Source organism: Gossypium arboreum, chromosome 2 (genome assembly GCF_025698485.1).
Source record: "Gossypium arboreum isolate Shixiya-1 chromosome 2, ASM2569848v2, whole genome shotgun sequence".
Lineage (NCBI taxonomy): Eukaryota > Viridiplantae > Streptophyta > Magnoliopsida > Malvales > Malvaceae > Gossypium > Gossypium arboreum.
The window spans coordinates 107,436,539-107,453,140 of record NC_069071.1 but is presented as its reverse complement, the minus strand read 5'-3'; the positions used below and the strand labels follow the sequence as shown (position 1 = coordinate 107,453,140).

General features: G+C 35.0%; 1 protein-coding gene and 1 non-coding gene across 2 annotated transcripts; both read left to right on the top strand.

The window, feature by feature from the left end:
- The first annotated feature begins 7,228 nt into the window (after positions 1 to 7,228).
- Positions 7,229 to 7,334, top strand: LOC128289881 (small nucleolar RNA R71). Its single transcript, XR_008279523.1, has one exon. It is a non-coding gene; the product is annotated as a small nucleolar RNA R71 (small nucleolar RNA).
- Positions 7,335 to 13,378: 6,044 nt separating this feature from the next.
- Positions 13,379 to 15,910, top strand: LOC108472155 (zinc finger protein CONSTANS-LIKE 16). The gene is made up of 2 exons (XM_017773670.2): positions 13,379 to 14,608; positions 14,707 to 15,910. Exons 1-2 carry the CDS (start codon positions 13,595 to 13,597, stop codon positions 14,962 to 14,964), a joined length of 1,272 nt encoding a protein of 423 aa, XP_017629159.1. The 5' UTR covers positions 13,379 to 13,594; the 3' UTR covers positions 14,965 to 15,910.
- Positions 15,911 to 16,602: the final 692 nt, after the last annotated feature.

Here is a 16,602-nt window from a genome sequence, read left to right as displayed (position 1 = left end):
TTTGGGTCTCATTGAATTAGATGTAATTAAAACATCCAGTAACACCCTTAACCCCTTTGCGTCTTCAGATTAGGGTCACAAGCATTACTAACACGTCATACAATTAATCAATCATAATTACACATATATATACTCGCCATTAGCAGTATAATATACAGGGGCAAGTTACAAACAATCATATCATATCATACTAGAATATTATACAATCAAATAATGATTCATGCTATGCAATGCTAAACTTATTCTTCTACTGTCTACACTCTTATCATTATTTATACACTACTAAACTTAGGTTTCCTCTATCTACACTCTTATCACTATTTATCCCTTCTTAAATGTCAGAATTCAAATACATACAAGACTGTTCCAATTATTAGCATTAGAGTATTAGTCCATACTCCATCTACGATTATCTTTTTAATTTATCTTCGATGATGTTAGTGAAATGCACTTAATTTAGATTTGCTGATCTACCCCAAAATAGAACAAAAATTACTCTTACAGCCCCTATTTCGAGTCTACAGGACCATAAAAGTAGTTTAAAAATATGTAGGGACTAATTTGAAACAATTCTGGAAGTTTAGGAATTAATTACAAAAATTTTGATTTTAAGGGTCACACACCCGTATGGCTAGGCCGTGTAACTCTCTAACTTGGGTCACACATACATGTGTGTTGCCCGTGTGTGACACACATCGGTGTGGCCAAGCCGTATGCACTCAAAAGTACCTTAAAACTCAAGTTTACCATTTCCTACTTACTTGGGCACTAAGAAACTCAATTACCAATTGTTTAACCTATTCAAAACATGATTAAACATGCCTAAAATAAAACAAATCATCACCTAATATGCCTAACCAATGTACCCTCATTGGTACCACATTTTATATGTTCAAATACATCAACAACACACCAACATTCAAGACTTTCATTCATATCACATTTACCATATTTGAACTAACTTTCAACTTCTAAAGTTACCAAATATGAAGCTAAGCACATACCAAGCATTATGCTAAGCTACCAAACTTTAAACTATCATATACCAAAATATAAACTAGGCTAACATACCAACATAGCCTCAACCACAACCATATACACATTTAACCATCATTTCACTAGCAACTAAGTTAACCATACCTTATAAACAATATCAACCAAAGACTTCCTAGGTACATGCCATTACAAAATGAAATATCACCACACTTGAGCTTGGGATTTGTGATTTGATGCTGAGTCGACGATAAATCGAACAGTACCTAACCTGTACACAGAAAACAAAACTGCACACTGAGTAAAACTTATTAGTATTTCTATAATCCGAATAACATAAACTTGATATAAGTATTTAAAATACAAAATGTGATGGGTCACAAAACAAACTAATATTTTGACTAAGGGAAGCGCACCTATCGATTAATAGTATAGCTATGGTGAGTCAGGAATATCGTATCCATGAGGACTAAAAGTACTAGTAATAACTATCTTATCTATTATTTAGCCTATAATTAAAGGGATTTATTTAATCTAAAATTAAACTTATTAACTATGAACGCGACAGAGATCAAATTGGAAAAATATTTAAGAAAACCAATAAGAGAGATAATACCCAAGAAAGAATCCACCTAGACTTCACTTATTATTCTGACTCTGAATCAAATGATTTATTCACTTGCCGTAATCCGTAGAAATCCCTAAATTATGTTAATATTTCTTTCGAAACTAAAAACAACTGACTCTAGGTTGATTAATTGAAATCTCTTTCTAATTAAAACCCCTATCATCGATTAACTCTATCTATAGATTCCCCTATTAGACTTGACTCTAATCCAGTAGATTCTTGGATTTCATGCAACTCCGCTTAATTATGCTAGATCTACTCTTAAACAGGGACTTTTGCTCCACTAAATAAGCACATCAAACTTAGATTAATATCTTTAAAATATTAAGACAATGATTAAGAACACATAATTAAGAACAAGAACAAGTATTTATCGTGTAATTCAGATAATTAAATAATAAGATCCATTGTAGTTTTCATCCTCCCTAGGTATTTAGGGAGTTTAGTTCATAATGTAAAAGGAGAACATCTCAAATTTAGAAAAACAGCAAGACATAAAAAACCCAAATAAACTTCGAGTGAAATTTGAATAGAGATCTTTAATCTTGAAGTGGATCTGCTTCTGAGATGATTCCAACAGTATTCTTCGAGTCTTTTCTACTTTCTACTCTCTGTGTGTTCCCTTTAAGTCTACTTCTAGTGTGTTTATATAGACTTTAGAATGCTCAGAAACCCTAAAAATTGGCTTTTTTTCGCGTGTTTTGGAAACAGGGAGCGAAATTGACATGAGCTACCACATGGGCATGTGGATAGCCTGTGTGGCTCACACGAGCGTGTGCTCAGCCCGTGTGGAAATGCTCTCGGCCGTGTGGATCTTTAAATCAGCCCGCTTTGTCTGTTTTTGGCCCGTTTTCTGCTCTCTTTTTTCCCTATGCTCTTCTAAGTATAAAACATGAAATTAAAGGATTAAGAGCATCAAATTCACTAAATTAAATAATAAATCATCCAAAAACATGCTAAGCATAGGATTAAAACGTGTTACTTTTATGGTTTATCAAATATCCCCACACTTAAGCGTATGCTTGTCCTCAAGCAAAATCTTCAACTCACAATTAAGATTAAACTTTCTCAATCCATAATTCTCATTAATAATGTTTTATCATAATTCACAAATAATCACACATTGATAATTCAACTAAAAGAGCACTCAAGATTCAACCAATCCAAGTCTCACATTTTTAAGTATGAAAACATAGGCATTTCCCTTTATCTAAATAATTACCTTTAATCCAGAACTAATAAGATTTGACATCCTTGCTAAAGATTCACTCAAATTACTCAAAGTGTTTAAGGTTCAAAAATTAAGCACTCAATAGTCAAACATGAAAAGTTATTACCATAGGCTTACATGAAAATCAAATCTCCACCACTATAAATTGAGATGATACACAAATCAAAAGGTCTTTAAAGGGTTGTAACGAGGCTTGGGTTAAAGGTGTGGATAAAAGTTGAAAAAGAAGGTTAGAATCGAGATCAATTTGACAAATTACCTAACTAGAAAAAGAAACTAATACTAAATAATCACATCAGTCGAAATTATGTAAGAGAAACACGAGCTTCTTCTCATAATATGAAATTAACTATTTAAGCTCAACACAAAGAACTAATAATAATCAACATATATGTATTTTTTTTACTCTTTTTTTTGACTTTTTTTTATGAACAATAAGAGAAAATTTAAACAACTAAAATAAAAGAACATAGTTAGACAACTAATCAAATGAAATCTCGACAAAGAGGGAGCCAATAAAATAGGAAAAACTCCAAACGAATCAAAACTGAGTTATGGGATACTATTGATGGGTAAATCAATGAACGGTTTGTTAGGCTTAAAGGGGGTTCACTAAGGGTTAGTTATGAAGGTAGTTTTTTAATGGGATAAGTGAGTTAAAACCTAGGTGTCTTTATCATCTCAGTATATCAAATCAAAAGTGTGGTCTCGACATGTATAATCGAAGCAAGTTCTAGAATAACCAATTAGTATTGACACACTCATAACCAATAATAAAGTGAGCAAGAAGAAATGTATGCTCTAAAGGCTCAAAATCTCACAAAAATTATGGCTTTTGATGTCAATCTTGCAAATTTCAAACTTCAAGGTAATACTTCAATTTAGGTAAACAACCTAAATTTTTTTAATTCTGAAAATAGACTTAACATGCTTAATTCTCTAGTGTCTTAAAGTTTAAATAATTAATACACAATTACCTATGAATTTAGTCTAAACACATCAATGATTATCACAAATCAATAAGGGTTCATTCTAAAAGTAATATGAAAAAATGACTTAAACACAAGGCATAATTTAGGGATTTTCTCATTATCATATAAATAACCTCCCCACACTTAAGATGTACATTGTCCTCAATGTACAAAAATAGATAATCATAACAAAAACAAAATATCATAAGAGAGGAAGAGAATTGAAACTGCCCTGAATATTGGATGAATTCCTTGTATAGTGAAAAGCGAAATTGTAGATAAGTGTAGGTGTAGTGCAAAATTCTAAGCAACTAATAAGAAGATAAACACAAGGGTGAAGAGAATTAAAGGGTTACTCAATTAGAAACAACCATACTAATATAGTTCGAAATATGAAAGCAGTAAAGAAGTCTTAGGAAAATATAAATAATAAGAAAAATAAAATAAAATAAAATAGACTCAATGGTCCTCATCATCAGAGAGCATCGTAAGTCGTCAGTATTTAAGATGAAATATGGAGGGGTTGATATATCTGCTACAGAGTGGCATCGATGTTGTTGAACCTCTGAAAACATTGCTTCTCGAATCGAGTAAATCGCTTCAAGAGGTCCGCAAGGGTAGCAGCAGAATGAGTAGGGCGGTGAATCGAAGGTGGTGGTGGAGGTGGATCCTCGTGGTAGGGAGGAACATCATCAGTGAAGTCCTTTAGGTCATTCTGAACGTCAGACTAAAATAGTCTGTATTGAGGGGGTCCATTCCACGTCGCCGCTCTATCATCCTCATGTGGATTATGCTCGAGATGCCCTGAGAGGACATCTAGCCAACGAGGGTAAGTACCAAGGACTGCTCTGGTATGTCGAGTAAACCAAAGTGTCGAGTGAGGTGAGTCACATAAGGGCTTAGACAGATGGGACCCTTCTTGTGGCGTTCGGTTTGATGGCGAAAGGCAAGCGCGATGAAGTACGCCAAATCAAAAACAAGCCCGGTAGCCATGCTCAATAGAAAATAGGCATCATAGGTACTAACTAATTTTGTGCTTTCTCTCCGACCTGTCAACTTATGAGCTAAAAGAGAGCGAAGGTACCGTAGGGCTGGTGGGAGAGAAGTCGCCTTTGATCAACTCGCATCATAAAGTATCTGACTCCCTGTAAGCTCGGTCCAACATCGTGATAGTGAATAGTAGATGTGTCGGTGGAGTCTTAGAAATTTCTCGGCGCTCATAAGTTCTTTAATGTAGAGTCTCATAGCTGCGCCGAACTCGGGAATGCTCATGTAGTGTATCAACCCACCAAGTCAAAAACTGATAGTACCAAGCTCGTCGTGAACCGTCATAACTTACTGAACCATAAACGTTGAATAGAATTCTAATGTTAGCTGTATGTAGGTGGGCTCGATGATGGCAAAGAATCTGTCCTACGGAGCTATAGCAATAAAGGCGCGAACCTCGTCAGTTAGGCGGACCTGCTGAAGTGCGACAATGCAGCGTCCTAGGCCGAGTGGTCATGCTCGTAGTAACTGAAATAGATCCTTCTGGGGGCTAGCCACAAATCGAAGATAAGGATGGCGAACCTCTGCAGATGTGCTAGAGGAGGAGGTCCCATCGGGGCCCTTCCACTTTTTCAAAGTGGGGACGGCGACTTTGGATTTACCTCATGTGTTCGTCATGAAAAATTTGCAATAAAGTGATCAAATAGATTCAATGGACGAATCAACATAATGGAGGTGTGCTAATATGAGATATGAATCTGAGTGGAGCTTCAACAATTTGACTAATGTAGAATAGAATATCTAAATAAACTACTGCCATAAGTGGAAATACTGTAAAAATAAAGGATACTAATAATGACTACTAATAAAAATGCATGTATAAGATCAGAAATAAGAAAACTAAAAAGGAACTGCATGCATAATATTTGTTCAAAGAATAATATTTGTCCAAAGAATCAAGAATAAGCTCAAAAATTAAAAGTAAATAATCTTAATAAGTAAGAACAACTATGAGAAAGAACAATATCATTTGAAAGCATTAAAAATAGTGAAAGAAAAATTAATAATAATGACAATGCCTAAAGCAAAATAATAATCGTAAACAAAAATTAATAAGAACTCGAATAAAACCCAACAAAATGAAATAGTAGTAAAGAAAGAAAGAAATAAAATAATAATAATAACAATAAATTAATAAATAATAAAGAAATAAAATATAATAATCAATAATAATCATAAAAGGGTTAAGTGAGTGTAACCGACGGTGGTGGTTATCGGTCAGCGACGGCTGTATGGAGACTGGTATGGTGCCGGTGTGGGAGTGTGGTTCGAGTTAGGGAGGTCGGTGGTGGTTGAAAGAGAAGGGATTTCAGGTGAGGGAAGGGGGCTCGAATGGGAAAAGAAAAGAAATGAGGGAGGCGGGCTGGTGGTCGAACGGGTAGGGGAAAAGAAAGGGGGAAGAAGAGAGGGGAAAAGGGGAAGGAAAAGTGGTAAAGTGAGGGGGCCGTGGGTCGTGGTTGTTGTGGATTTGAGGGGAGGACTGGGGAAATGAGGGAGGACTGGGTGAACAAACGGTGGAGGAGAGGCTGATGGTCGGACGGTGGGAGGTTGTGGTGATGCGTCGGCTAGGGGGGAGAGTTAGGGAAGAAGACAAAAGTAAAAAAAAATAGGGATTGGGGGTTTTATTAATTACATGGTCGTGTAACGGTCCATGTTGGGTAACACGGGTGTGTGTTGTATAGCTCGTGTGTGATTTAACATTTCAGCCCTGTCTGCACATGGCCTAGGACACGCCCGTGTGTCCAGGTCATGTGGTTCACACGTTCATGTTGCACAGTCGTGTGTAATCACCGAGATAAATTCGTTAGCATCTCCTCAAGGTTCGGATTCTTCTCCTACTGGTAAGGTAGTTGTTGAAAACCTAGAGGGGGTTGTGGCCTTTGATTACCTTGACCACCCCAAGAGAAGTTGGGATGGTTCCTCTAACCTGCATTGTAAGTATTACTATAGGGGTTATTCTGAGGTCTAGAATTGTTACCTATATAGTTGACTTGTTCGTTCGTTGTACTAGGGTTATAAGCTAGGCATTCTGGATTATTCATCCCTTCTCCACTTGTATCTTACTGTATCATTGGATATACCTGCGTAGAACCATATAAACTATCAATCTTTTTATTTAAGTGCTCTACCTGGTTTGATAACATGGTGACCACGTCGAGGTTGAAAACACCAACAGCTTTTGTCGGTTTTGTCCTCATGACTTGCCACTGATAATTATTCAATGACATCTCTTCAATGAACTCATAAGCCTCCTCAGGTGTTTTGTTGTTTAGGGTACCGCCGGCGGCTGCATCTATCAATTGTCTAGTTGAGGGGTTCAAACCATTGTAAAAAGTCTGAACCTGTAACCATAAGGGTAACTCATGGTGAAGACACCTTCTCAATAAATCCTTATACCTCTCCATGCATCATATAAAGTTTCTAAGTCCATTTGCACAAAGAAAGAGATATCATTGCTCAACTTTTCCGTTTTGGCCGGTGGAAAGTATTTCAATAGAAAATTTTCGGTTATTTGGTCCCAAGTAGTGATAGAACCTCGTGGTAAAGAGTTCAACCACTATTTAGCCTTATTCCTTAATGAAAAGGGAAATAACCGAAGGCGAATGGCATCATCAGAAACACCATTAATTTGAAAGTATCACAGTACTCCAGAAAGTTAGCCAAATGAGTATTTGGATCCTCATCTTGCAAACCATCGAACTGAATAAACTGTTGGATCATCTGAATGGTGTTTGGCTTCAGTTTGAAGTTATTTGCAGCAATAGCAGGTCTCACAATACTCGATTCAGCCCCCGCTAAATTAGGCTTGGCATACTCGTACATAGTACGAGGAGTAGGATTTTGATTTATAGGATTTGCGGCAACCACAGGAGATAGAAGATTATTATGATTTTTAGCCATCTCCTTGGTAATATTGGTATCGTCCTCATGCTCTTTCTCTATATACTGTAGACTCCGCCTTATTTCTCTACGATTTCTACGAGTTGTACTTTCAATTTCACTATTAAAAAGCAATGGTCCCGACAGATTTCTTCTAGTCATAAACTAAAGAAACCTGCCAGAAGCAAATAAAAGAAAAATTAGTAATTAAATATAAAGCTAAAACAAAAATTGAATGCAATAAAATAAAATTGGCTAAATTAATAAAAATTAAGTGTTCCTAATATTTTAGTCCCCAGAAACGGTGCCAAAAACTTGTGGGTCATGAAACTAACTAATATTTCGACTAAGGCAAACGCACCTATCAATTAGTAGTATAGCTATGGTGAGTCTCGAAATATCGTATCCACGAGGACTAAAAGTACTAGTAATAACTATCTTTCTATTATTTAGCCTATAATTAAAGGGATTTGTTTTAATCTAAATTAAACTAATTAACTATGAACGCAACAGAGATCAAATTGGGAAAATATTTAAGAAAACCAATGAGAGAGACAATACCCAAGAAAGAATCCACCTAGACTTCACTTATTATTCTGACGCTGAATCAAACGATTTATTCACTTGTCTTTATCTGTAGAAATCCCTAAATTATGTTAATATCTCTTTCGAGACTAAGAACAATTGACTCTAGGTTGATTAATTGAAATCTCTTTCTAATTAAAACCCCTATCGTCATATTAACTAATTCCCCTATTAGATTTGACTCTAATCCGGTAGATTTATGTCGTCCTATTTCTAGGATTGCATGCAACTCCGCTTAATTATGCTAGATCTACTATTAAACAGAGACTTTTGCTCCACTAAATAAGCACAGCAAACTTGGATTAATATCCTGAAAATATTAAGACAATGATTAAGAACACATAATTAAAAACAAGAACAAGTATTTATCGTGTAATTCAGATAATTAAATAATAAGATCCATCGTAGTTTTCATCCTCCCTAGGTATTTAGGGAGTTTAGTTCATAATGTAAAAGGAGAACATCTCAAATTTAGAAAAACAGCAAGACATAAAAAACCTAAATAAACTTCGAGTGAAATTTGAATGGAGATCTTCAATCTTGAAGTGGATCTGCTTCCGAGATGATTCCAATAGCATTCTTCGAGTCTTTTCTACTTTCTACTCTGTGTGTTCCCTTTAAGTCTAATTCTAGTGTGTTTATATAAACTTTAGAATGCTCAGAAACCCTAAAAATTGGCTTTTTTCTCGTGTTTGGGAAACAAGGAGTGAAATCGACATGGGCATGTGGATAGCCCGTGTGGCTCACACGGGCGTGTGCTCAGCCCGTGTGGAAATGGTCTCAGCCGTGTAGATCTTTAAATCAGCCCGCTTTGTCTATTTTTGGCCCGTTTTCTGCTCCTTTTGTTCCCCTATGCTCCCCTAAGTATAAAACATGTAATTAAAGGATTAAGAGCATCAAATTCACTAAATTAAATAATAAATCATCCAAAAACATGATAAGCATGGGATTAAAACGTGTTAATTTTATGGTTTATCAAAATGCAACAAAGTAAGCTATGTTCATGTGTTTCAGTTCAATAGTATAATTTTTGCTCATTCCTTATTCACATCTACTAAGATTTTCACATGTTCAAATATATAAGCATATATCAATGCCATTTCATTTAACATTTGAATACATCATCTCATACAATGGCATGATTCATATCTTTGATCAATACTTGAATTTATTCAAGTTTCACATATTAATTCATCATTTCATATCTCATTTCTCATCTCATGATCATTTCTCATATTTGTCATTTCAATATTTGCGCATCTCATATTCATTTCTCATCTTTGTCATTTCAATATCAATCATATAAATTATTATTTTACTTTCCCCTATTAATACGACACGGACTCAGACGGATACACGGACCTAACCAACATACCAATTTGGCACCCAATGCCTCATCGGATAAATCCAAAGTAATAATTGTGCCCAACGTTATACGAATTGACACCTAGTGTCTCATCGGTTAAATCGAAGCAAATTGTCACCTAGTGCCTCATTGATTCGAGGTCGAAGAAATCTCTAAACTCTTCCTATCCTATGGCATGCCATCCATATCTGACTCAACCTAATATAGTTAATAGGGATTCATTTCACTTTTCAATACAACTAATGTCTCAATTTCATGAATGTATATCATCATATATAATCATATATTCAATTTGATAATAATCACATTTTTCTCAATACACATATATTCATAATCAATACATTTCATAATATACAAAATCAATCCATTTAATTTCAATTATGAATTTAATTCAATCCCAAAGTACCAAAGTACTCACCTCAAATGCTTACCATATGCAAACAATTATATATGGAATAATCTAATATTTCATTCGGATTATAGAAACACAAATCGTGATTTCCGAGCTATTCGACGTCGATTTTATCCTTTCCCTTTTTACTTAAGGATTTCGGCATGACGTTAGCAATGAAATAAAACAACTAAATCACATTAATATTACACATTTCAATTTCACATTAATTTTAAATTTTCACACTATATTTTGCTTTTTCTTCAATTAAGTCCCTAAACCGAAACTAATTTTAACCTTCACATTTAACTTCATATTTTTATACTAATTTTACTCTAGACCACATTTAGCTTCTTTTCCAATTCGAGCCCTTAATTTTGAATTTTTCACAATTTAGTCCCTATTATTCAAAATTAACAATTAATTCCACAATTTAGTCCTTTTTCATTTCTAACTTAAAAATCTATCTATTTAATCCCTAATACTTAAACTATTCAACAATTTCAACATCTAAAATCTTAAACAATACTAAAAATTACAATATGGGTCAGGTAGCCCTAAGTACCGAAATTCTAAAAATGTAAAAATTATAAGAAAATGAGACTAAATTAACTAACCAATTGAAATTTGAAAGTTTGGGGCTTTGTTTCTTTCTTTTCTTTTCTTTAATTTGCATGCAATTGTTTCATCTTTCTTTCCACTTTCTTTCTATTTCTTTATTATGTTTTCATTTTATTATCTTTATTATTATTATTATTATCATTATTATTAAAGTTACTTTAATATATAACATATACACAAGAAAATTCATTAAACCATAACCCGCCACCTCCCACCATTTTAATAAATGGTAAATTTGCTACTTTAGTCCTTTCTATTTCTTTCAATTTATAATTCAACTTTTAACCCTTACGCGATTTAGTCCCTATACCTTAATAACTCCTAATTTCACGAAATTTACTAATCCCAAAATTAATTAGCTACTAAGATAGCCTTGTAAATATATAATTAAAAATATTTATTTGTCTGATTTACGAAAACGGAGTCTCAGAAATATGTTTTCCCACACCCCTGACTATCTGGTCATTACACACCCAATTACATTTTTTTAATTTTTAGGGGAAGGGTGGGAATTAGAGTAATTAGGCAGTAATTACATCCAAATTTAATTACCCTTTGACTTTCCAAACGCGTTTTCACAAGTATCAAACTATTACAAGCGGATTGTCCAAGTAACTACCAAGTACAATCAAACTGATACAGACAAGACTAAAGCCAACTAACTAGACTAAAACTCTTATACAAGATGGGACTCAAAAACCTGTACATATGATTACGTATGATAGATATCGAACCGATTAACTTAATTAAATTATATTTATTTTTAAAATTATTTTAAATATAATGTACAGTATAATTTAAACTATTCAAATCCCAAACTAAATCCCAATTAGCTAACTCAACCATTAATACCATCCCAACATTTTAATATTTTTATTACTTAACTTAATTAACTTAAATTCAATTTTATTTGATAAATTAAAAATTAAGTACTAAATTTTTAGTGTTGAATTTATATTATAAAACTGTTCGATATATTAATAAAATTAAGCACCAAGTAAAATTATTTTATGCAATAATAGTAAACATTAATTTTTCAAAATTCATAATTTCATAATTTTAATCTTATTAATACGGTATTATTTATTTCATTTTGAACAATTTAGAATAAAAGTTAAAGATAAATTTGGAATATTTTAATTTTTAATAAAATGAGAAAATAATTTATTTCAAAAATAAGATTTTGAAAAGTAAAATTAACTTAATATTTTCCACATTAAGTGATAAGCAGTTATCTACTTACTTATCATATTCAACATTTTTTTATTAAAATTTTATATTAAGTAAAAAGCTAATATTGTTATCAAACACAATTTTAAAAAAAAATCAAATGTCAAAGATTTTCATTTTCAAAGAATTATCAAACACACCCTAAATAATAATAATAATAAAACATATTTCAATCAAGTAAAGATAGTTGTACCCAAAAGTAATTTTTAGAAATATGGTACACGGGAGGAAATTTTTTAAATTCCAAAAAATGGATAAATTGAGCATGTTAAATTGATTAAGTCGAGAAAGTTGATGAATTAACATTCAAAATAACCAAATTGTGAGGGTTAGTCAAATTGAGATTTTTGTATGTAATAGGGTTAGATCTCCACATCATCTTTTAATCCCTTCAACTTACATGCGAAAAACCACAATCCATAAATGCTCCATTCTATCTTTTAATTTGTCAAACTATTTAAGGCTCAAAAGCTATTTGCCAAGTTTTTCCACATATATCCCAAGAGCCGTATTTATCATTTATGACTTAGGAGCCCAAATGACATGACTTATCGACTTAATTTTGATTTTAAGTATTAATTTTAATTTTTTTTTTTGCCAAGTGTCCGGGGTAAAACTGGATTTCTTGCCATTGGGAATGACTTCTTCTACAGATATGAACAAAACTTGGTTTAAAGCTGAAAATAGTAACAGTGCATGAAACAGTAAGATCACTATTTATTAGATTTGTTTCTTTGGTTTTGCATGATACAGTTGCAGTGAGATATACTGAGAGAGAGGTTGAGAAAAAGAAAAATGGATAAGGCAAGCAGGGAAAGGGGACCGCCCAAAACGGGTACTGTGCTGTGAACTCACAACAATAGCTGGGGGCGGGGGGAGGACTTAGAAACAAAAGGGTCTTATTCACAACCATAGCCAAGGAAGGGTAGGAGAAAAGATTGACAGTGAAATCCTGGAGACTCATTCTCATCTTTGGTGCTTGGGACCCACGCGAAATCCTTCGGATTTGAGATGTAGCCAATGAGATGACACAGTTTAGGATCAACTTTATGGTATCAACCAATGGGAATCCAGATAAGGCCTTGTTGTGGACCCAAAAGCGCAATCCCTCACTGTTTAATGGACCCAAAAGTGCATCCCAACTTTTTATCATTATTGAATTGGTATTAGGATTTAACTAAATAAAAATTAAGTTATGTGTTTATGAAAATATGCTAAAAAATCAGTAAGTTTTTACGACAATTCTTAATAAATATACTTTTTATATACTTTCTTTTTAGGTAGGTCATGAGTGTTCTATAAATCTAATATATATTTTAACCAATTAAAAAGATATTATTTAAGTAAAATTTTTTTAATAATATCATTTTTAAAATTTAAATTTTATCTAAAAATTTGAGGATGAAGACTTTTTGAAGGGTTTCTATAAAAGAGCAGTTTGTGGGTCAGACCTCCACACCATAAGCACAATAATTGTACCACTTCAAAAAGGTATTTTAAAATAAAGCGCAGTTCATCTTTGGCTTGATTGATGGTTCTCAGATTTTATTTTCTTGAACTTAATTTCTATGCTTTGTAACATTGATTTTGGAATCCCAGTTTCTCTCTGTTTCTCTCGTAATTTGAACTAATTAATCGGGGTATTAGTTCAATGATATCTAGCAAAAAGATGGCGAACGCCGTTGGTGCCAAAACCGTTAGAGCTTGTGATAGCTGTATAAAGAAACGGGCTCGTTGGTACTGTGCTGCTGATGATGCTTTTCTTTGTCAAGCCTGCGATTCTTCAGTTCATTCGGCCAATCCACTTGCTCGTAGACATAAAAGAGTCCGCCTGAAAACTGCTTCAGTTAAGTCCTCAGGTGATGAACTTCCTTTGGAGAGTTTTTCACCCACGTGGGATAGAGGGTTTACCAGAAAGGCAAGGACAAGGCGACCCGTGAAGGGCTCCATTCATCGAAAGCTACTTAAAGCTAAGAACAACCCGGTTCCTGTTGTGCCAGAAGTTGGTATTGATGAGTTATTCAATGAAGAGAATGAAGAGGAACAGCTTCTTTATAGGGTACCAATATTTGACCCCTTTGTTGCTGAATTATGCACTTCTACAACGTCAACTGAAGCTGCGGTGAGTGCTGTAGGAAATGAAGCTGAAACTACTGCAACTGAATCTAAAGCTTTCTTGGGACAAGATGTTGATGGTTCACATGGGCTTTTCCCGTCTGAGATGGATCTTGCAGAGTTTGCAGCTGATGTTGAGAGTTTGCTTGGAAAGGGTCTTGAGAATGAGTCCTTTACTATGGTGGAGCTGGGTCTAACAGGCTCCAAAGACAAAGACTTGAGGGAGTATTCATACGGAAACGGTCAAGTGAAGATTGAAGACGAAGAGAGTTTTGAAGGTGGCATGGGGAGAGAACCCTTTGAGTTGAGCTTTAACTATGACACTCCACCAAGCTGTGGAGGGGTGGATGAGTTGGTAAAGGAAGAGGTAGCAATGAAGAGTAAAGAGGATGGGGAATGTCAGGAGAATACTGCAAAAAAGAAGAAAAGGAAGACACTTTTGAGCTTAGATTATGAAGCCGTAATCACCGCCTGGGCAACCCAAGGGTCTTCTTGGACTTCTGGTGGCAAACCAGATTTGGACCCAGACGAATGTTGGCCAGATTGCATGGTATCTTTCCACTTATTTGTTAATGTTCTCTTCTATTCCATATATAGATGTTATTCTATTGCTGTAACATGATAACAAGGTTTGGTTTCCATTTGCAGCGAAATGGTGGAACAGAAGTTCAGCAGAGCTATAGTGGTTTGATTGGAATGGGAGGACAGCAGCAGGCAATGGGGGACGGAGGTAGAGAAGCAAGAGTATCAAGGTACAGAGAAAAGCGGAGAACAAGGTTGTTCTCCAAGAAAATAAGGTACGAGGTTCGCAAACTTAATGCGGAGAAGAGGCCTCGAATGAAAGGGAGGTTCGTCAAAAGGGCATCCTTTCTTGCAGGACCTGCTTTTCCATTGCTCAACAAGTAGCCCTTTCAAATCCTCTTCTACTCGTCACCACTGATGTAGTGTCTAGTTCCTGGTGCTTAGGCCTCAATGTTCTCAAACTCCACATAATTTTAATAAATAAATAAGGGTGAATGATTTTCTTCACTCTCTCACATTCTCTTATTTTCTTTGTGAAATATGAATTCGCCTATTAAAGTATATAAATTTTAAAATCAGATTAATTGCAACAAGTTATGATTTCCTTTACAACTAATATTTTAATAAAGTAATTCGAAGTGGTTAAATCCTTTGATGAATTTCAACACTCGTCGCAAGTCAAGTACCAATTTAATCAAATTAGGAAGTATAGGCACAATAAAATTCATTTCGATTAACAATAATTTAGACAACTAAATGGCTCTAGCTTTAAAAACCAAAATCTCATTTAATACTTTCCTCAACAAGTCTAATAATCATCGATTCGACTGTCTAATGGCTATTGAATCGGAGTCCTGAATTTGCCACTAGAACCTTTCCTCTTACATTTTAGTGCTAGTGTCACAGGCCAGAGTTCAAATCCTGTGACCATTGAACCAAATGCATCCGATGGAGGTCTATTACTTCGATGGGGATCATTTGGCCCACGTGAGTTGGCCCGATTCAAGAAACTGTTGGAGAAGCCTGTCAGATTGAAGCATGGTTGGCCCGATAGCGAAGATATGGCAACTTAGGCAATTATGGTAACTAATCTTTAAATATAGAGGGAATCATATCTTGTAAAGATTAGATAGGATTTGATATGGCAATATCTTGTAAAATCCCTTAAATCATGGGATTGGTTAATCTCGTCCGTCGATGTAATTGTATCTTGACAGTCGGTTTTGGGGGAGCTCAAGTATAAATAGAGAGCCTCCCCCTCATTTGTACTCACTCCATTTATTGTTTCATTATCCATTGTGAATAAGAGAATAGAGAGCATTTACTCAAACACTTTGCGAGCGTCCCTTTCTGTTGTTCTTTTTAAGCTTCTTTTGGCATAAGTTTGCTTCCGCTGTATGAGTTGGTGCCTTGGAGGAGTTCTTAAGGAATCCTTATTCGAGAAAAGGCTGACTTAGGCGAGTTTGGACGAGCAAATCGCCTAAGGCCACACGGATTGCAAGACGAAAGGTCTAGCCCCGTGACAAGTGGTATCCGAGCTATTGGTTCGAAGGCACTGTTGGGATGTTGAAAGAAGAGTTTGAACAAAGGAGGACAAGAAAAGGTTTGAGGGAGATGCTGTCGGCAGTAGAGGAACATGTGGATAAACTCGAGGGATCCATGGAGAACGTAAAGGAGGCACTCGATGGGTTCGAGGGTCACATAAACAACTGGAAGGAACAGTCCAGAGACTATGTAAAGATGTCTCTTAATTCGACCATGGATAAGGTAAACGAGTTATTTGATTCACATAAAGATAAACTGTCAGACAGGAACGATGCTCTTGAGGCCATGTTGATTGCTTTGAAGGAGGAAACAATAGCCACGACACTGGCTTTAAGCACAAGAATAGAGGAGCTCGAGGGAGAGCCGGCCTTGTGCCGAGCTGCGGTGGGGGAAGGAGTGTCAAGTGCAGCACTTAGTAACAAGTATGTCCCGAAGCCGAAAGAGTTTGTGGGGACAAGGTCTGCATGTGATGTGGAA

Excerpts from the sequence above, each read along its gene's own strand:
- LOC108472155 (XM_017773670.2), top strand. The coding sequence starts at position 13,595 with ATGATATCTAGCAAAAAGATGGCGAACGCCGTTGGTGCCAAAACCGTT. Across the intron at positions 14,609-14,706 it reads AATGTTGGCCAGATTGCATG|CGAAATGGTGGAACAGAAGT; the intron begins GTATCTTTCCAC and ends TTCCATTTGCAG.